We start from the raw sequence: 23,256 nt of genomic DNA on the forward strand, positions 1-23,256 counted from the left end.
AGATTGGTCTGAAATAAATGCACACTTCATGCTTTTAGAAAGTGTGTGACATACAAGAATGCAGTAAATGCTATCTCACACCCTGGGAAACAGCATATCACATAGAATTTTAGATAAAATACTTATTAATCAATAAAATTAACTCACTAGATGAACTATATGACTTATAAATGACTATATTAGGACTAAAGAATGTAGAACCATCTTTTTCATTTTGTTTTTTCTCCTGGTAGCAAAGGGGAAAATTTACAATAATGTAGAAAACTGTGCTGGAACTTTAACTACATCAATTATTATAAATATGTGCACATCTTTTGACACTTCCAAGTACTTTTAGTCATCCCTCGTTATTTTGCGTTTTGACTTTTGTGGCTTCACTACATCACGGTTTTTCTAGTTTTTTTTCATTTAAATATAGTAATTAATCTTTTTTAAGCGCCTGTGTAAACTTTTTACTACAAAAAAATAACAAAGTTTGTCTTTTAAGTAAGGTGAGCTCTTTTGAGGGGCTGTAGCTGTACTAGTTGAGGGAGTGGAGGCAGGGCCAGATTTAGGGTAGGGCAGGCGGGGCTACTGCCCCGGGGCCTCCACAACAAAGGGGCCAACACAATAAAAAAAATTTTGATAAAATATTCTAACTTTCACGGGTCGAAACAAAATATTCGGATGTATATCAAAATATCTGATATTTTTGAAAATATGATGATCTTTTCGAACCTTGATAAGGGGCCTCCACTCCTTCGTTGCCCCGGGGCCTCCACACTTCCCAATTCGGCCTTGAGTGGAGGCATAAAATCTTTGAAGAAAGTGAAGGGAATCGCTATCTCATTTTAATTGTTAAGCACTAACTGAAAAGTATAAATCACTGTATTATTACCAGGGGGAAAATGCATCTGTAGTGTAGATGGTATTCAACAATGTACTAGCTTTTTAAGCTGCATACGTAATACCTTTAATGAGGATGAATGTTGAGGACAAATGGGGACACATATGGTCACTAACTGGTAATTAATTCATCATCAAACAAGTTGAACTTTTTTCATAGATTAGTAAGAGTGTGTAAGAACTATAAGTGAGTGTGTAGTTTTTTTCTCAATAATTAACAAAGTGATATCTTTTTAGTTTAGTATATTATTTTGTGCAATACATTGAATACTACAAATTTAATAGTGGCTAAGAGTGCTGTTATGTCTAGGTTGCTCTATCTTAAAAACCTATTTAAATAGTCGTAAGTACGTTTTATGTGCTCTAATAAGGAAAATATTTGGTTTATAAATACAGAATCCTACTTCGCGGAAATTCAGTTATCGCAGATAAGTCTGGAATGAATTAACTGTGATAAATGAGGGTTGACTGTATTTCTGTTTCTGGCACTGTAGAGAGTAGATGTTCAATGGATATATTCATAGAGTTCATAGTTAAAAATAAGCTGAGTTGTTAGTAGCATTTTATGACCAAAAATTTTGATTTCAAGCCCAGATTTTCTATTTAATGTACAAAATTTTACAACAAAAGTTTTGGATCACATTGAAGCTTTTCTTCCTCGACTCACTGTGGTTAACATCCCTAAATTGCCTAAAGGATAAATTTGGAAAAGTACAGTTCAAAAGCAATCAATTTTGTCTTTCATTTTCTAATGTATATTTTAAAAATAAGCAATCAACTGCTGGTAAAATGCTGTGCATATCAGCAGTGTTTAATACATTTTTTTAATGCTTGGATACATATATTTGATTCATAAAAATTTACACCTAGAATGTTCGTTTTGACGCTTAGAAACTTATACTAGGTACCATCATGACGCCTAGAGTTCAATTTTTTCTCTAATACTGTTAGAGTTATAGTTTGACTAGTAAGACGAATAAAGTAGGATTTGCACAATGTAATAAACTATTGTTGAAACAAAAATTTCTTGCCTCACATGGACAATTTTTCATCACTCAAATGACATAATCTGAATCATAACAGATGCTGTTAAATAGGTTTTTAGACAGAAAAGAATGACACACAATTAATAAATAAAAAAATTTCTGATGTAGTAGTGCTGACTTATTAATTTATGGCAACATATTCTAGGTGTGGTTGCGTATGCTATTTTTTTTTCTTGCAATATTTAACATATACATATCAAAGAAAGAAATTTAAAATTTTTGTGCAGAAAAGAAAAATTAAAACATTCTATAGCACAAAACTTGTAAATTACACTGCAACATGAGTTTTTGCAATATAATGAACACCTTTTTCGATGCAAAAGAAGTGAGCTTATGAATGAAATGATGCCCTTTTTGTTGGATGTCTTTTCATCCATAAGCTCACTTCTTTTGCATTGAAAAAGGAGTTCCTTGTAACATCAAAACACGTGTCTGCAGATAATCTGCAAGTTGTGTGCATTAAAAGGTTCTTATTTAAAATTTTATACACATATCTGTACAAAATAGATTCATTATAAAATAAAAGTGACCTAAAAATAAGTAAATTTGAATAAAAACAATTCAATTGATCATAAAATCTTTCATTTCCTCTTTTTCAATAAATTTAAGTGTGACATTTTCACAAAATTTTTCTTCGGGGCTTTTCTTCACTTCTACATATTTATAATTCAAGACCGAAACAAATTTTTAAAGAATAATAACTGTTGCACTATCTGAAGGCACTTCTATCTATCTATTGCTTTTGCAAATTACTAGAAGCTAATTATGAGGAAATGCCCTTCAGAAAAGCAAACAGAATAATGATTTTTACTTCCTTTTGCAAAAAAGGAAGTATTGTATTCATGAAAATAATTTTACTCAAAAATCGGCCTTAATTTCCATTTTGCTCACCTCTAAATGAATGCTGAGTTTTTTTTTTCTCAACCCCCTGAAATATCCATTTTGACTATCCCCGAGTTAATTACAATGAGTTTTCTCGTGACATCCGTATGTATGTATGTCGCATAACTCAAGAACAGTATATCCTAGAAAGTTGAAATTTGGTACGTAGACTCCTAGTGGAGTCTAGTTGTGCACCTCCCCTTTTGGTTGCATTCGGGTGCTTCTAAAGGGGTCTTTTGCACCTTTTTGGGGGAAATCATTGTTAATTTCAATGCAAACTCAAGTGGTGTTATAATTTGGCAGACACTTGGTGATATATCGTTAGACTTTTGGTGGCCAAGTTTTGTCACCAACTTGGCGGATTTTTTTTTAAAAATCTGATTTCAATTTCACCATTGTTGGTGATATTTAGAGCGTTAACTATTGAATCACATTAAAATTTCCAATGATGAGGAAATAACATTAAAATGGTGTAAAAGGAAGTCATGTGATGCACACATCAGCTCGTTTTTTCAAAAACCTCAGTTCTTGAGGTGCACTGTCTCATTTTTCACACTATCTGGTAGATAACCTTCATGGATGTGAGTGAGTTGAATTCATCTAGACATCATATGTACACAAAATTTCTTTTTATAATAAGTAAAAGTTAACAACATAAAATGTTCATACTGACTCTGCCCATTATGGTGACTGCCCAGACACTAAAATTTTCAGCTTCCCCTCCAGGAATCTCAGTGCCACCAATAGCAACATCAATGAATGGTTCCAGCACAGGATCTTCATGTATGCTGGGAATCTAAATAAATAAATAAATATATAAAAAGAAAAAGAAGCAGCCCAAAGAAAACGTCTGTGACTTGGTTGATAGCTATTTAAAATATGTTTAATTTTTTACTTAGCACTATCATTTTAATTTTTGCATGAAATTTATTACATAGAACACTATTTTTTAATTCAAAATTAAATTAAAAGAATACTTTTTGACTTATTTCAGCTTCTTCACTGAGACCTACCAAAGAATTAAATAACTAACTAAATAAAAAGGCTGATATGTCACAATCCTATTTTGAAGATTTTCCAATAATATTATTGTTCTTTTAAAAATTAAGTTATTTTTATGAATTTGCATTTAAATTTTAATATTACGATTACCAAAATAATATTTTAATTTCAAGCTTTCGATTTCCTTTAAATTCATTATTTATCTTCAACTACAGAATTGGTTTGTTCATCATAAGTACAAAACATTTCCGGTGCCTGAACAAAAGTTGGGGCAAATCCTACCTAGCAGCAGCATAATACTGTGATTAGGATCTACATCGCCTTTACAGTGCCGCCAAGTTATGCGTACTCCCCCCCCCCCACCTATTGATTTGTGCAACATTGGTGGGACAATCAAATGTTAAAGAAAATGGCAAGTTTGACTCAGAGGGCACAGATCATTGCTAAAGGCAATGCTACCAACTTTCATCACAAATCCACTGCTGGTGATACAGTTGCTTTTTCATGACACAAATCTGTTCTTCAAACATACAAAGTAAGGCACAGTAATAATATCCATTTAAACAGCAAATCTGTTTTTCAAATATACTGGATCCGGCATAACATAGCCATTCTCAAACAGCAACAGAGCAACATTGATTCAGATGACCAGGGTGAACAGTTAATTTTCCCTACGTTACAGTATTATGTTTGCAGTTATTTGCACTACTGCAATCAGTTTCTCAGTGGGATTTGAAGATGATAGCCCCATATTGGGCAAACATTTGTCTTCATTAGTAATGCATTCCTGTAATTATGATCAGAAGCTCTGTGTTTTTCATGAATCATTTTCAGTAGTACTGCTAAAATTCCATTTTAAATGCCAAAGGCTCCATTGTCTTTGGCCTGCCTCAAAAGACATCAGTCATCAGTTTTTCAAATGCTCACTGTTTTGAACTCTTAACATGATAGTCCACAGCAAAATAAGTGTTGGAAGATAATTATGGAATTGTTATGTTTCAAGCACTCAAGCGCTAATAGACAATGCGCACAGTGGTGCCCAACTAACAGCCCACGAGCCACACCGGGCATTGTTTCGTCCAATGTTACGAATTGAAGAGCACAATTACTGACAATAACAAATTTGGAGACAAATGATCAGAAATTGGTTTCTGAAAAACATGCATCTAATAAAATAGGCATCAAGTAATCATAACAACAAAACCTGATTTGTAAGTTTCTTTCCTTTTCTCTTATTTCTCATGTTATTTAGAAGATAATGAAATACATTTTGAAATTTCATATGCGTTCTAGCCCCCAAGAATGATTTAAATAAGAGGTGCGGCCCTCCGGAAGAAAAATGTTGGGCACCCCTGGTCTAGGCCATGCTAGCAAATGAAATGGCACAGCATGTACCATTCAAGGATACATAATTCAAACATTGTTTGTAGCTACCAGTGGAAAATGGGTAAATTATTATGATAAAACTTGTGTTGTAAGATAAAAGTATTTTTCTGTTATTGAATGTTTCATTAATCACTTGGTTAAAGACTTGTTTCATCTATTGTAAATTTCATAAGAAAACATGATTTTTTTTTTTTTTACATCACTAGCCCAGAGATATTTATTAACTCCTTCACAAGTGTGTTTCATGCATTGGAAAGTGAAAAAAAAGAAAAAAGAACGGAATTTTTAGATTTGAATTCTTTGTTATTTTTCCAAACATTAAACGTCAAAAATTTTAAACACTGAAAATCAAAACAGTAGACATCTCCTTTCTTTCCTGTTTTCTATTTTATTTTTAGAAAGTTAACTTTTTATTGAATTGATCACTATAATGGTCTTTGCAGCTTTCGTATATTTTACTTCTCTAAGAAATGTCAAGGGATATTTTTATGCAGAGGGCTAGAACTAATGTTTTAAATTTTGTGTAAGCATTTTAGTTTAAAAACTAAGCAAGGTTAGAAAAAAATATTTTCGGACTGTTTTAAAATCCTGGAAGATCAGTTTTTACAAAATTTATTACATGATAGAGTAACAAAGCAAAAACCAAAAAACTTCACTGAAACAACAAAGAAGGTATCAGCATTCCTATAACAAGTCTGGGGGGACAACATATGAATCATAATTTTAATGTCATTAGAAAGAAGATGGCTCAAAATATTGATCACTGTGGTGCTAGGCTTTTAGAACAGACAATTTTTCTCCGGGCACTTGTGCTGCATTATTCCTCAAGAAATTCATGGTTTCAAGGGTTAAAAATTTATATAAAAACCCTAACTTCAGAGAAAAAAATTCCTTAATACAAATGATTTATAAGCTATGTAATGCTAAATGCTATGTTTAAAAATATTTAGCAAACACACTGCTAGTCAAAAATAAGAATTTACCATAGACCATTTATTTGTTGCACAAAACCTTCGATATCTAACCCATTTTCGTCGTCTAACACAAGAGTTCCAAATTTTGTTTGGTCCATATTTAGCAGGAAAATCAACTGCATAAGTCCAACCCTATGTGAAGAAAAAAAAATAATAATTCAACATTTCCAAAAATACATTTTTTCAGCTTTAAAAACTATTTTTAAAATTATTTTTGAAATATTTCTTTAAAAAGTAACTTTTTAAAAAACTACTATTTAAATTTTCTTTTCCAGAAACAGACTTTTTTTTTTGTTGTAAACTATGGGATGAAAACAAATTTGCTTCTTTTTATTTAAAATCACATACTCATATTTATATACATGCATACATATTAAGTAACATGCAAAAACATATAGGCTGTATCTACACTCAATAAAAATACGTTAAAAATTTTACTTAAACAATCACCAGCTGATCTCACCAGCTGATAATCCTTTGAGTCTACAGGTTGCTGACCCATTGGGTGTGACTAAAGACTTAGCTGTTATCCGTGATGCAGTGAATCGAGCGGTTCCAATTCATGCTTCATCTGGAAAAGTCACTGAGCCAGAGTGAAGTCCAATATCATTGCTACCAGTATCTTGCAAAGCCCACACTACCTCCTGAACAAGTTTTACATAAGTTACGTTTCAGATTATGATCCTCAGTAGAAAGGAGGAATTGATATAATTTCCCTGCAGGTGCACTGTTAATTCCTTTTAGTAGTGCCATATAAGAATAAACGTTATGACAAGACAGACTCCATGTTATGTTTATATTCTACTTTTACACTACAACACGCTGTTCCCTGACATTCGTTAAATGAAATGCAGTAATGTTGCGTACATAGTATCGTAGTCAGTTAAATATTAATGCTGATACAGTGGTCTTTATTTGACTTAACCCAATCCAACAAGGTTCTTCTTCAACATTGGGGTGTTATACAAAAAAACTTGTAATATGTTCCCATACACCAAGAAAGTAAGGAAATAAAAATAATAATACTTGTAAAAATTTAATCACATGCCTCAGGTTCCAACGGTTGTCCTTTCAAATTATCTTCTATATACCACTCTTCTTCCCATTCCCATCCTTTAGACGGCAAACTGAAATTATTTTTTGGGAGGGATATCAATCCATCAGCACTACTCCAATGTGGGCGATCAGTCGGTAATAAGGAGTCTGAGAAACCATGAATAGGATTCCATCTCTTCAAAGATAAAAAATAATGTATTAATTTACATATTAGAAAAAGAATAGGGGAAACATGTGAACAATTCTTTTCATTTCTTTATTTTTTAAAAAATATTATCAATTTCTCAATGCAAAAGTGTCACCATGATTGAATAAACTTTTCTTTGTGTGACCTTCTCAGATGAAAAATGAGGAAAAAAAAACCCTGTGTATTTGGCCTTTTTATAACAAATTCAATGAGTTGTGCGCATGACAGGTGTTTTGATTTACATATTCTGATACTTGCAGCACCATCCAGGGGTGGACTGGCTGACCTTGGCCCAGTCGGCAAAAGAGTATTTTGGCCCACCTCTGTAAATTAAAAAAGTTGAATTAACCAGTACCGGAGCTCGATTCTTCCGAGCCGAGCAAAGACATTTAACTACCGCTATAGTTCCTATTTTCCTTTAAGTTTCTAAATCAAGTTTTAAAGTTCTAAAAAAAGAAAATTGTGAAACGTAAAATAAAGCTAGCATCAACACATTTTTTATGTGCCTTCAAAGGATATTAATGGTTATAAGTCTGAAAAGGCGCATCCTGAGGCTTCTATACTTACAACATAGGAAGGACACGAGGAAAGGGAGGAATCTGGTAAATTCCCCCGAAAATTATTCGAAATTGTAGCATCAATCTGTATAGGCATAAGGAGAAAAGAATCGGAAGAAGGGGTTCTAGTTCCCTTCCAAGTGATATTATCAAAATTGATGTCAAAAAGCGTAATTTTACAATTTTTGGTAAGTTGAAGATAGGAAAAAGAAAGGGTTGCCCCACGATTTTGTTTTCTCAACTTTTATTTTTTTCAAAATTGAAGTCTATTTTTGGCTATCTTCGTTTACAACAGAATGTTGAGGGCTCTTCCCAGAATTTCTCCGAAATGGAAAGTTTTAGAAATGCAATTTTAGGTTACCCTTGGTAAAATTAATTAATCAGGGAAGCATCGGGAGCTCTCTGCAAAAACGTTACGATTTTGAACTATTAAAAAACGAAAAACTATCAGTGGTCACGCTTGAGAGAGGAGGAGAATCAGTGATTTCATTTAGAAGCATTTAAAAACTGAAGTAGACTATACCCAATTTTAAATTGCATTTAGTTACTATAGGGAGTCCGGCGACTCTCCTTCTTAATTTTTCGGCATTGAAATTATAAAAACATAGTCTTATAATGTGTTTGAAAACATTAAAAGGAAAGGGGACAGGTATCTCGAGTATTTCCCCCCAGATTTTTTTTAGGAGGAGGTTGTGCCCTTCCGCTTTTAAGCTAACTTTTGAACCTTAACTTGATCAACCTTCCTTACCCCTTAAAAGTTTAGACAAAACTTCACAAAAGCATTTTTTTCAAAAGGTAAAGATTCACATAGGCCTGTTCTTGAAACGTCACTCTTTCGTTTCAATAATTTATCTACAAGAATCTGGTTAGAAAATATCTGAATATTTTTTGCATTACCTTTAAAACTAAACAACAAAAAGCTTTTCAATATTTTAAAAATAATTACTATAACAATGTATGTACCTAGAAAACTAAAAAGTAAAAAAAAAGCACCTTTTTTGATTTACAAAACTTATCTAAACAGTACCCTTTTATCTGAAAGCGCACTGCCCCTTTTTTTTTGGTCTGGGGGAAACACCGGTTCCCTCAGGGCATTTTTTTTCTGAAACTGAAATCAATTTTTGACTATAGTGCTTTTAAAAGGGTTACGGAGCTCTCCCACAAAAATTTCAAAAAGTGAAATTTTAGGCTATCTTAAGTGACTTTAAGGAAATGGTGAAAGTTCGAAGACTTTGTCTGGCAATTTTTCGATATTTAAATCTGAAAAACGCAATTAAGGGCTTTAATGCAAGAACCAAGAACTGAGTGAGTACAGACTCACTCATTTTTGGTAACACCAACAAATAACAGCAGTGTCCGGTAAAAAGGCTAATATCTTTCCCACATTATTTACTAGAGAGCAGAGGGCTGACCTTACATTTGTGTCCGTTGTAGCATCAATCGGAACTTCTATACTATTGGCCACACGCAAAAATGAATTAAAAAAAAAAAGTTTGGACTGAACTAGTTCTTGCATCAAAGTCCTCAATTGTAGACTTAAGGCTATTATCGTTGGTGACTTTTTGACTAAAGGAACCTCATATCTGGGTACCCCGTTAAGTAAAAACCTGGTCCTACTCTTAAATAAAATAGGATTTTTCACGTTTGGATTTCTTGAGAGTAAATGATTTGATAAAGGTCGTGTGAAAGGTTTAGAAAATATCATAAAATGAATTTTTCTAAAAATTGGACATGTTAGCTTTTGATAAATTACTCCCCAATTAATGTAGCTCAAAAAAAAAAAAAAAAAAAAAAAAAAAAGAAAAGAAAGAAAGAAAGAAAGAAAGAAACCTTGCCCTCCCCAGCCCCCCGGAATGCAATCCTAAATCCGCTTATGTTCAGGAGCTCTCTCGAAGTCGAAATTTTGTCCTGTTTCAGATTCAGTTTATCGTAGTCTAGACTTGCTTTAGCTTTCCCGTATGCGCTTCAGAGATGAAAATACTCGTATAGCGCTAATTTACAATGACCAATGAAATATCTTGCTTACTGACAGCATTTAGTCGAATCTGTCACAAACAGTGAATATCAGGAGTGTGCACAGAAATTTTGGTACACGTCACAAATGACTTTGACGGCCCCCCTCTACCTTGTTTACCCCTACGTCCCAACATATATTTCACCCCTCATTTAAAAAATCTCGGGCCTTCTGGCTCGGAACCGGGTCAAAAAATGTCCCTTCTCTTCCACCCCCCCACTCCGTGTTTGTTCCTGCTTGTGCTCATGTATCAACACCCCAAAGCATGACCCACACATTTATAGCAGTGCCGGGGCCGCTTTGTCTAATGCTGCAGGTCCCTTCAATTTCTGTTAATAGACTTACAAATATGAGTTTTTAACTCTCTTTTTTCGTCTCGGGCTCTTTTCCTGGCTGCGTCGGACTCCAATTTCTCTGGTCCCCTCCCGTTTCTTCAATGTGGGAGCCATGGCCCCCAGAGCTCTAAAAACTAGACAGAAAGTTGATAAAAGAGGAAAGTATTCGTACGTGGTGAACTTCGACTATTTACTTTGGTCCCTGCTTAGGGTGGAAGAAAAATAAACTTCTTTCCAAATACATTCACGTAGATTAAATGAATTACATGTTTTTATTATTTTTTTTAATGACACTTTAAAAAATGTTAGGTGTGAATTTAAATGTATTAAGTTCAATAAAAAAAATGCTTGGAGTGCCCCACTCGGCGGTTGGCCCAGTCGGGGATCCCCGACTAGCCGACCTGGCCAGTCGGCCCCGGCGCCATCTATTGCTAAAAATTCCAACAATTTATTTTTTTTTTCTGCCGTACGTTTTCCCCCTTCTTCGATAATATTCTGTTGAAATTTGAGGTCATTCTGACCAGTGGTTTTATTTTTACAGCGTTTTGAAAGTGGAACTTTAATTATAATCACCCTGTATATTTTGCTTTTAAGCTTCATACATTGTTTGATAATGTATTTAAAAATGATTTTGAACTTCAGTTTTTAATTAAATGAAAATATTTTATGTCTTTTTATTTCCTGTAAGTATTATATATCACTAGAGATGAAAACGGTTGGAAAAAAAAAACGGAAAATTTCCGAAAAAACAGAAAAAAAAACGTTTTTTCCGAAAAAATAAATTTCCACTTCGGAAAAATTGGAAAAAAAAAATTCAACTTTTTAGGGTTTTAATTGAAATTTTCAGCAAAAAGTGATTAGAAATTTCTCACGCTTAAATTTTGATGCAATTCCCCCCCCCCCCCCCCCGTTTTATGTTGAAATACTGTCGAACATTAACGCAAGTTATTGTATCACGATATAATTTGTATGTAGATAATAAAATGTTTAATAATACTTTTTGCAAAAAAGCTTAAACCAACAACCTTAGTGAAGAATTAATTTTCCTTTTTCATAAAACAAACAAGCATAACTTTAATCACAAAACTATGTTTCTGCTGGCTGTGCGAACCAAATGTACAGGGTGCAAAAAAAAAAAAAAAACGGGCAAGCACTTTTCCAAGAAACTCGATTAAAAGCAAATAAATCAACAAAACAAAAATAATATGAGAAGTCCTTTAGCAATTAATAAATTTAATTGGTTTCAAACTAGCAGCCTTTTGCAGTAATACTGAGATGCAACTGCTTATGGAAATTTTCATTCAAGGGCTGCAAGTCTTTTAATCAATCCTATTCCCAATAAAGCAATTGGTTTAGAGAGTTCAATTTTATGTCTGTTTAGGGTAGTCCTTTGACTCCAAAATAGACCATAGTGTAATAAATGGGATTGAGTTCGAGCAAGTAGAACGTCCACTCTTAAAATGCAGGGATGAGAGTGGTCAGAGAGCAAAAAGGAGGAAATCCAAAAAATTTCGTAAAAGGGATGATATCCAAAACCGCATCAAAATAGAACCTAAAAGCCATGATTTTCAAAAATTCAATAAAAAATGGCTAATTTACCTGTTTTAAAGGTAATACGTATTTAATTAAGTATAAGTAATAATTTTGTACAGTTTGCTGCATTGTACCATTTCTAGCAAGAGTGTTTATTAATAAATAAATCTAAATTTTAAAAAAGAGGCAACAATTTCAAACCCCTGAGCTAACAAAGGGTTGGGGGAGTCAGAGGTCAATCTTGGCTGTATCACATAATAGTGTCAACTTTTCATATTTTTTAGAGAAAAATACATTTTTTTCATTAAAACCATTTGAGTTTATAGTGTTAAATGAGTGAGAACATAAATTTTAAAATTGGGGTCTGTTTGTAAAGAAAAAATTTACAATGGAGAGAAGAATCTAAAATTTCTTTATGTGGTAGAACATACTAACCGGAGAGCACAAGATATTAATTTTTGAGAGAAAGGTTTTAAGAAGCATTTTTGGAGGCATCACTGAGAACGGTGTCTGGAGACGACGATTCAATTTTGAAATTTACAGATTGTTTAGAGAACCTGACATAATAAAAAGCATAAAAATTAGGAGAATGAACTGGGCAGCCCATGTCTCTCGAATGAATGAAGAAAACCCAGTAAAAAAAGTTTTTGCTGCAAAACCTGTGACAATTCGAGGAAGGGGACGCCCAAAAATGAGATGGTTGGATTCTGTTGAATCTGACTTCGATATTCTCAAAGTTAAAAATTGGAAAACCCAGGCAAAATGTAGGACGTCTTGGAAGATTCTCCAAAGGAAGGCCCTGGCCCACCCTGGGCTGTCGAGCCAACTATGATGATGATGATGATGATGGTAGAACATACTTTTCATTGTAAGAATTGAAAATAAATATATATATATATGTATATAAACGATTGGTTATCTTTTTCCTTGCACTGGAACCCAAAATTTATCTTTAAAAACTTCCTAATACGATTTCGGAATCAAAAGAACAACTTGCAGCCGCCTCATTTAATCATGAAATCTCAAAACTTTTAACAGGCTGTAAAGCCTAAACGGTTTGAGATTCCCCATAAATATTTTTTGCACTTCATTAAATACACAAAAAAAGTAACCATGCAAAGTTTCAATAAAATTCGAGACTGTGGGTGCTATGCCACATTTTTTGATTGACTTTTGTATTTTTTCCAAAATAAATAAAAGAGATAAAAATATTATTGAAATGATGAATAAAATAAGCAGATATAAGGTAGCATATAGTGAAAAACCACCCAACATTAAAAATAATTGAAATACTTGCAGGATGCAAAAAGATTGAAATCTCAAACAAGGCATGCAAATTTCGGGGCAGCACGTGTTTGACATCGTTGGCATGATTCCAAAACATACGTTTTTGGCAGATATCGCGGAGGATAAAGATTCGCGGGAGAAAAGTAGAAAAAATAAGAAATCGGGGATCAAAAATTTGAAAATTTCGTATTTTTCCCGATTTTTGAGAAAAATAAGGCTTGAAAGAAGCAAAAAAAGGAGGAAAAAAGGAGGAAAGGTTCTAAAAGTGAACAGAAAAAGCCGGAATTCCGGCAAAAGCCGGAAAAATCTCATCCCTGAAAATGATATGTCAAAAACATTGCGCCTTGTACCACTCTTGTCTTTTTGGCCATATGAATCGGTGTGGAGTTAAAGGAAAATGTCCAGTCTACAATGCTGAAGTGCTCTTAGGCCCACAGAAGTAAAATAACCTCTAAAATGTCCTTCTGGTTCACTTTTTAATTCATTTTACGACCCTTATCCACAAAAAACTACAGATTTTTTGTCACTTGTGCTGATTCCATCTCAGACAAAGCCTGACTTCGGATTTTGGCGATATCTAACATTTTCTTAGGTGCTTGGAGTGTCTACAGACCAAATCCTATGTAGTACGATGCAAATAGACCAAAAAAAGGCGTAACCCCAACATCCAAAGTAAAAGTTTCCCGTTAACTCCAAATTGTTGCATACTGTCCACACATTGTTTGGTAAAAAGTTACACTGTTTACAGCGTCTGGTTTTGGGGGGAGGGGGGGAGAAGTTGGTAAATTAGTAGTTTTTATCAGTTTTTCGAAAATATTTAGAAAACTATGGTGTTTATCGCAAAAAGTGCAATGTACAAAATAATCTATATTAAATTACGAACAAAATGGTCCTAAGAATTATTTTGTTAAGTGAACGGTTCCAGAGTTACGGAGGGTGTAAAAGTAGAAATTTTTCGTGTTTTTTTAGATTTTTCGAAAAAAATATTCAATATCAATAAGAAAACTAATTTTTTGCATGAATTGTGTTTTGTAAAAGCAAATTGAGATTTTAGGGGCCTGTGGTTGTATTTGTGATATGCCCTTGAAGGAACGAAAGCCTCACCACCTACTTAAGGGGCTCTACTTTTAAGGGAAAAGAGGCTTTCATGGGTCATGGCTAAATAAATCTGCGGCACGGTGAAATCCAAATTTTTTCTGGACAATGCCGCAATAAGAATACATATATTTTCATCATAAATGATTTTAAAATATAAAAATATCACATGCATAACAATTATGATTTATAATTACATCATTTAATAAAACTGTAGAACGTTAAATGTGGCATATTGATGTAAAGTATTCACCAGTATTCAGTCCTCTTCAAACATGGCACCGTCCTCTTCTAGATCGTCTATGATATTAGTGTCCCTGTTAAGACATCCTAATCCTGAGCAATTACTGCACATGCTTGAACAGTTTAGACCACTATTTCTGCACTCGCAGTTACGTACGCATTCGTCTTTGCAAACGCACACTATGAGGGAAAGTAATTCCTGGGGAGCTGCAGAACGCATTGTTGTAACTGGTTTCAGGTGTTCACCAATCTTCTTCCACCCCCACTGGAGCGGATTCTTTTTCTCATCCAGCCACTTCTGGACCTGGTGATAGGTTCTATATGAATGCTGGCTGGCAGCTGCTGAAGTGGGGGGTAGTGCAGCTAACTTGAACAATGAATGTAAGGCTGATTTGCAATAGCCTGCAAGTAAGACTGGTAGCGAAAGCTATCTAGATCTTCAGTATTCTTGGCTCCAAACATTGCAAGAAGGAAATGCTTTCCTGCGTCAGCCACTGCACTGGGGTCAGCTTTGGGGTCGTTGAAGACTAGAAGCTTCGTGCGAAGACCTTCGTTGGCTTGTACTTTCCTATACAGTGAAATTTTCCCCTTCTTGTAGATAAATGAAACTGTGTCACATCCTGAGAAGGCGTATATCGCCAAGAGCACACCTTTCATATCTCCAATGCCTCGCTGAATGTCAGAAATAGTGTACACCTTTTCCTGCTGATTGCCTTTCTTTGGTACCACCATTTTCAATTTGTTTTCTGTTGGTGCGTGAGCAGTCAACAAGACTAGTAAATCCGTGTCATCACCAATCACACAAGCTTCAACTCCATTCTTAGCTTTATCAATCGCTGTTAAAACTATTAATAAGTCAGCATCACCCGGTGCTTGATGAACTGTGCAACCGCCTCTTTGCAAGTGCATCTTAAGGAGATAAAAAAGGCCCATTTTATTCTTAGCGTTAGCTAAAAATTCACATTGGTTGATAGTTACATCGATTGAGTCTTCAACTTTTACTTCAATGTTAGTGGTAGAACGGGATCTGCGTAAGTGTTCTTCATCTTTTGTGGTTGATTGCTCGTATCCAACAAAAACAACAGTTGCTGGCCCATAATGACCAATTATATAATCTAAGTATTGCTCGCAAATCTGTCCGAAAGTAGCTGGGCGTCGCCAGACAACACGATGAAGGAGGTGACCTCCATCAATGACGTAGGACACTTTCTCTAAATTATGGGTGACTGATGATTCATTTGAATCTGGAACCAAATCAACAGACACTATTGAAGATTTGCTCCCCTTCCTCATTAAGCCAGATTCGTCAAATAAGGATGGAGGATATGCACATAATTCGAATTGAAATATTTCTTGAAGTCTCTCATCACTTCTTACAGTGCACACCATGCGATGTAAGAGAGTATTTGGGTTCACACATACAGTGGTGTTGTTCACACATACAGTGGTTGACCAGGGTTGCCAACTCCTAAAAATGTTCCCCTTAAACTCAACTCAAAAAATCCCAAATTACAATTGGATAATTTCATATAACGTCATAACAAATGAGCACGTGACCCTTTTACAATGACGCCATATGTGGCAGATTGAAAGGTCACGTGACCATTGATAATTTCCAACGGTGAGTGAGTAAAAGCCTTTTTTTCATTTTTTATGTCTTTTCTGATCAAAACAAATGGTTTTAATGTGATCCAAAAATACATATAAGTGAAAAAAAAAACAGTCGAACAAGCATTCCATAAAGGTAGCAATCGATAAAATTATATTCATACAATGTTACTCGAGACAAAATAAAATCGGTTAACTGTTCGTCATAGCATTCCATACTACGGGCACTATGATGTTGTGAAATATACACTATTGTATATTAAGCGGTTTTTCTTTTTTTTTTTTAATTGAAACCTTTTTTGAATTTTTGTTTTAGTCGAGTTGTGTTCTTACATCATATCTTTTTCTTTTCAATTTCTCAAAAAAAAAAAAAAAAAACGCGTTTTTACATGATAAAACCCTATTTTTAAACCTCAAAATTTACCCTAAAAAGAATTACGTATCTCCCTAAAAACCTTATTTCAAAATTTCTCCCCTACACTTGGAAGTCAAACCATTAAGTTGGCAACCCTGATACGACCACCCAGCGCCGCACTTTTACTAAACTGGTTCTCGTTCCCGGTATTTCTTCGTTTCTAACCCAATGTGATGCCTCTTAGCTTCTTTTAGACTACAATATGATCGTACAATATTACTTTTTAATAAAATTGTTTAGTTATTTCTATTTACGTAACAGTTAGAATTTCATTTTTCCAAAAAACTTAAAAAATCGAAAATTTTCTATTTTAACACCAGCCGTAACTCTGGAACCGTTTGCTTGAAAAAATAATGCTTACAACCATTTTGTTCGTAATTTAGTGCAGATTATTTTGTACATTGCACTTGTTGCGCTAAATGCCATAGTTTTCTAAATATTTCCGAAAATCTGATAAAAACTACTAATTTACCAACTTCTCCCCCCCCCTCCCCCCAAAACCCGACACTGTAAACAGTGTAACTTTTTACCAAACAATGTGTGGACAGTATGCAACAATTTGGAGTTAATGGGAAACTTTTACTTTGGATGTTGGGGTTTATGTCTAATTGCACTGTACTAATGGTTCTGGGGGATGTGAGCTGGTGGAACGGTAAATGAGTGAAAGGTATCTGTTCCAGTGTGAACTTGCGTCCTGTCTCAAATGTTTCTGGCATCTTTGGAGTCATACGAATGCCTGAACCTTTTGGAACTCTTAAAACTTCTGCTTGAACTGCTTTTTCCCTTAGTTCCACTTATCGGTCACAAATTTAAAAATTTACGAACGACTTCTCTTGTGGAAACCCAAGGATTTCATTGAACTCACTTTTAGATTGACCTGACGATTAACTGAAATGTTCACTGTTCGTTTTTGTACACATTCCCGACCATCCAAGCCACTTGAAATGGCATGCCGTTTCAAATACTGTTTGTCGAGGGACATCAAGCAAACGAACTGTCGTTCTACTTGGTTAAACAACTTAAAATAGCAGGTATTTTGATTAAAATTGTAAGAAAACCGAAAAACAATACATAAACTAGGTAATATATTGTAAATTATTTTCTAATAAAGTGAGAGACAAAAATAAATTAGGCACTTATTAAAATGAAATTACCTTTCTTCCATTCGATGATACATTTTGTCCGATATTTTTTTTGCCGCACCCTGTATACTGCCATGGTAAGCAAAAAAGGGGAATTTGCAGTTGGGCTCAAGCTGAGATATTGTATTTTAACATGTGGCTCTTCCATATATTTGATTCAGATGTCTTTTTTTTTTTTTTTAAGAATTTTTCAAATCAATAGTTCTTGATCAAATGACCCTAAAACATTTTATTTAATAAGTAAAGAACGAAACAGAACAACTTGGTTATAATAACTGAAATTTGTTCAAGAGTGCTGGTATGACTTTTACTACTGTGCTTAGCACGGTCGTATGAATAAATTGAAACTGTAGTTTAAGTTTTGGTTCAGCTGAAGAAACACCAATTTAGTTTTGATTTGGTCTGAGACTGGATTGGAAAAAACCAAACCTCAATAGCTTTCATTTTCAGAAAGTAAAGTTACATTGTATTATTTTTTCTTTCAAAAAAAAAATCAATCATGTTTGAAAGTCGAAAACTTCAATTAATGCTTCAAGTTTCAAAGGCATTCTAAAATAGAAAATTACGATTAGACACACATTACCCAATATTATTGGTTGAATGACTACTTGACTTATTTCTGGTGCTTGATCATGAAAGCTTTCAGTTATAAAACAAAAAGGTTTTTTTCTAATTAATCTTACCTTTATATGTATTTCTCTCAAGCAAATGTGTGGATAGCATATATTTTTTAATGCTTAACCCTTTATATGTTCCAAGAAACACAAAGCTATTACGAAACCCTAATTTTATTCATTAAAAAAATCAAATTTTCCATTTTTTTCCCCGAAAAAACCGGTTTTTTCCTACCATTTCAAAATTTTTGGAAATTTTACATCTCTATATATCACTAAATAAATTGCCAAAATGAATACATCAGTATTAACACTGAAGATAATAACATGAGCTGATTGACTTCTTACTGCATGAAATATGTGGCAAGACATTCTAGAATCAGCTTCTAAGTGATTTGTTTGTAATTCAAATCTATATATATATAAATGAATGCTTGTCTGTATGTCATCCATGAACTCAAAAACTACCTGGCAGATTTGGCTGAAACTTTCACCGTTTGTTAGTTTTGGTACTGGGAATGTTTATAGACCATTTTGAAAAAAATCCGATTGATAGTTCCTTTTTTATTCCAATTTAAGTCACAATCCATTGGATAAATACGAATAAAATTATCAGCTGCAGAAATTAATTCGCGTGAAAGATCTCATTGATAAGAAGTTAGCTGTTGCCATTTTTCTTGAGTTTGAACAAAAAAATTCTTTCTTTATTGTTTTATGGCTTTTCATGCAACGGGGGGATTTAAAACTTTTTCTATTTGATATTTTTAGCGATTGATTAATCTTGCAAATTGCGTGAGTACAAAATTTGAGTATAGTCACCAGGGTTGGCTTTCTGCCGGCAGAAACTAGTTTTTGCCATGCCAGTGGCAGAAACTGGTTATAACCGGAAAAAACCGGCAGAAACTGGCAAAAACTTAAAAGTGTCTTTAATAGCTCAAGTAATAAGTAAATGATATTTGTTTAAGTAAACTAAAAAATTAAACATCATTTCATCATTTAAAAAAATAAAATCCAATGCTAGTGCCCTTGATTTAGTTCGGAAAGGGAACTTTTCAATTGCAGAGGCTCTTAGTATTTGGATTAATTTAACAAAGGATAAACAATCATACGGGGGTGCTTAGGAAAGAGGAGTGACACCCAGAATTAAACGGACGTTACTGTTTGTAATTTGCTCACTTATATGCTTCCTCTAAATGTTTGTGATTGAAATTACCATGTCACGTGCTTCAAAAAGAAAGTGCCAGAATTTTACTTGCCTAGAATTTTGTACCTAATGTCACAGCTTTGCAAAAGAAATTGGCCCCATTTCTCAAAACTTATTTTTCTAGTCAAATTTTTACCACAACCTCAGTGACTATATGGTGGACCAGTTATACAATAGATGAAAGTTTCACGAGCACTGCTTGCTCCTTGATGCATTGTCTGCTAGCTCTTCTGTTTCAAGAATATTCTAGTTTCTCATTTGTGCATATTAAATTGACATATTCAGGGGTCTGGTCAGAGGATATTTGGGTCCGTTAACGGACCCTTCACAAAAATCCGATCAACCAAAACGGACCTTTCACAAAATCTCGATCAAACAAAACGGACCTTTCACAAAATCCCAATCAAACAAAACGGACCTTTCACAAAATTCTGATAAACAAGATCGGATATCAAATTGTTTATTGAAAGAGCAAATCTGAAAGCAAAATAACGCATAATTCTGTGTGTAAACCGATAATTTTTGGAACCTTTTTTTAAGTCAAATTAGAGGGATCAGCTTATACAAAATCGGCTAATTTTGAAAAAAAAAAAAAAATCGGCACTCTTGGGATGCTCCTGCAAGCGATAAATAATTGCTACTGCCAGATAAATATAATGGTTGTTTGTTTTATCACAGCTAATTAGCAGCAGTGTTTTTGTTAACTTTTCTGAAAAGGCATTGGTAAGCACTTTTCTCTGCTCATGATTTAATAAACAATAATAATATATATATGTGAAATGAACTTAGAACTGCAAAGGGATAGTAAAGGTGAGGAAAAAATATGATCGCTTCAGATAGTGTTACCAACTTCAAAATTATCACCACTTAGCGTCTGGCGTTGAACCTTTATAATGACTTGATTAGAAAATATTCTCATCATTTTGCCAGCTTGTCAATATTTGCGTTTTTACGGTACGGTGCGATGTTTAATTGTTATTTTGGGAGAAAATTATATGGGTTTTGATTTTTCGATGCGAACACAAGGATGATCAACTTTAAGTAAACTCTTTTAATTACCTTTTTTTTTCTCTTTAGATGTCTACATTTTGAAAAATGCAATCTTTTAACATCCGATATGAGAATCATATTTTGTTCTTTTTTCAAGCTAACTTAGCTTTATTAGGATTCAAATAAATGAAAAGTCTCTTTATTTCTGTTAGAACTCTCATTTCAAGTTTTTAAAGCAAAATTCCATTTTCTGTTATGAGTCAAAAATTAAAATGCTAAGTAGATAGTTTATTTAATTTTATTTTTTAGGTCAACTGTGTCCACAGATATTAATGATATGTTTATCATAGGACTCTAAAATGCAATTTTAAAATAATTTTATCAAAAATATTTCTTTTACAAGCCGTTTTTATACTTTTGATGCCTTCACTTTGAGAATTGTGATCTCTTTGCATCCGCTATGGGCATCCGATTTTTCGAATTTTCAATGATTATTACGCTTTGTTAAGAGGTAAACAATTGAAATATCTTTTTATTTTTGTTTAAATCACGGAATTTATAAGTTTTAAACGAAATTCTGTGCTTTTTAAGAGTGTCTTGAGTCAAAAAGTTGAATGCTGAACCCTATTCTGAATTTTATTTTATTTATTTATATTTTTGTTACAATTATTTTAAGTACTGTACAGAAATATATCTAGTATAATTTAACATAATGTAGAATGGTAGATAAATATTGATACTTGAAAGAGCGATGCCCCCCCCCCCCCCCCGCCAAATATTAGTAAAAAAAATCCATAATGATTTTCTCGACGTAGAAGAGGAAAACACTCAACAACTTTAAGTTTAATTGATGCAGTTTGTGCCATCTCTAAATTCTAAAATTTCGTTTTAACAAAAAGAATTTTTTTTTTTTTTTTTTTTTTGCGAAATTTTTTGATTTTTCACAAAATTAATTCACTTTTTACAAAATTATTTGATTTTTCACAAAAAACGGACCCTGTGAAAAATCCTGGACAGACCCGATATTAAATTGAGAACCTGTTTTGATTTTTGTAACCACCTCTTCAAAGAGGCAATTGCAGAGTCCCAACAATGTAACATTTGATTTTGAATTGTGATAATTTTGTGATAAAATTACAGTGCTTTGGTTAACAATTGATTATTTTTTCCATGTATTTTCTGTTGTACATTAAAATCCCTCTAATGCAGACACTAATGGGACAAATTTCTTTGTCCACAATAGAGAGGTGTCCGCAGAACAGGGGTTTAATAATGTTATTTGCATTGCAACTGGGGAATTAAAAATTCTCCGCATAAGAGGGATGTCCGCCTTTAGGGGTCCGTTAGGAGGGGTTTTACTGTATATCAAGAATAATTTTTCATTTTGTGAGTTTTTGCCAGTTTCTGCCGCAAATGTGGCAGAAAGTGGTTTCTGCCATGCCGGTTTTAACCGGTTTCTACCAGTGGTTTCAACCACCTCGGCAGAAACTTGCCAACCCTGATTAGTGCACATAAACCTAACAAGCTGCAGTGTTTTTTGAGGGCTTGAAAAGAAAAATTTACAATTATTGTTCGGAGTTTTTGCTGAATTACTTGAAATTATTTGTATTTTTTCTTGATAGATAACCATTGCTGTTACATGAATAGAATCAAAACCTCTTAATGTTTCTTGATTGAAATCATTGTTATCCATGGCCTCATGAAGAAATAATGATGTATTTCTTACTGCAGTGAAACCTGTGTATAACAATACTCTCCATAACGATATTTTTTTTGGTCCCAGCAAAATGTCAGCATGAATAATCAAACTGTCTATAGCAATAACCTGTTTATTACGATATTTTTTTAGGTCCCAACAGTATCGTTGTAGACAGGTTTTACTGTATATTCTTAGGAATAATCATATTTTTGTCTGCATCTTCACATGCAATTGAACATGTTACTTCTAAATCACACTCTTGTAATGCTTTGTAGTTGATGCAATGCCCAAGTTTATTCAATAGGCTTATCGAATATTTTGACCGACAAATGATGAGCTGGTTCAGCTGAAGCTATATGTTTCGGAGTCGTTTCTCAGTAACAGTAAAGGGCAGTTCTCAAAAGGTGGGAACAAAAAAGTTAACTTTGAGCAATTTCAAAAATTTTCAAATTTGACATCAATTTTGCTTTTATTCTACAGCATGCATACCTAGAACACAATATATGAACATGAAAAGACAGCAGGTATTTGTAAAAATTGTTAATTACCAAATTAAATCAGCTGTCTGTAGTTAACAGATTTTGGACATTGTTGTCCTGTAGGTAACGGATTTTGGACATCATCATAATGTAAGTTTCACCATTTTTGACAATTGTTAATCTGATTTTTAACTTTTCAAATGAAAATTTTATTTACTACTTTTTGAATTTTGAAATTTAATAATAAAGAGGATATTAATGAAGTACTTGAATGGCTATACATACTGCTCTTTACATATAATAAAGTCTTGGAATGATTTTGAAGAAATTGATGAAAGGTAAAAAAAAAGCTTCATGGAAATAACTATACAAACTCGTAGCTTCTTTTATTAAATAACATTTGTATTTCTCTGGATTATTAACTTTCATTTCTGCAGATATTTCCCAAACTTAGAATGTACTTCTACCAGAACCTCACTTTTTGTTCTACTTCTAGGAGACAATCTCGTGTGAGCATTAAAATTTGCAATAAATACTTTTGCAAATAGGTATTGAAAATCAATAATGACTTCAAAAAGCATATAAATACAAATTCCATAAAAGAACTTAATTAAATTGTTTAA

At 33.5% G+C, this 23,256-nt stretch overlaps 1 protein-coding gene across 1 annotated transcript in view; it reads right to left on the reverse strand.

Annotated features, from left to right (window-relative positions):
* The window catches only part of LOC129234716 (tectonin beta-propeller repeat-containing protein 1-like), a 67,286-nt gene that overhangs the window by 41,236 nt on the left and 2,794 nt on the right, over window positions 1–23,256 (reverse strand). Inside the window, exons 2-4 of the mRNA XM_054868739.1 lie at window positions 7,224–7,406; window positions 6,185–6,307; window positions 3,487–3,609 (exon numbers count right to left, since the gene is read on the reverse strand). Coding sequence (XP_054724714.1) covers window positions 3,487–3,609; window positions 6,185–6,307; window positions 7,224–7,406 — 429 coding nt within the window. The remainder of the gene's footprint in view (window positions 1–3,486; window positions 3,610–6,184; window positions 6,308–7,223; window positions 7,407–23,256) is intronic.

The sequence above is a fragment of the Uloborus diversus genome, chromosome 1, assembly GCF_026930045.1.
Source record: "Uloborus diversus isolate 005 chromosome 1, Udiv.v.3.1, whole genome shotgun sequence".
NCBI classification, from domain to species: domain Eukaryota; kingdom Metazoa; phylum Arthropoda; class Arachnida; order Araneae; family Uloboridae; genus Uloborus; species Uloborus diversus.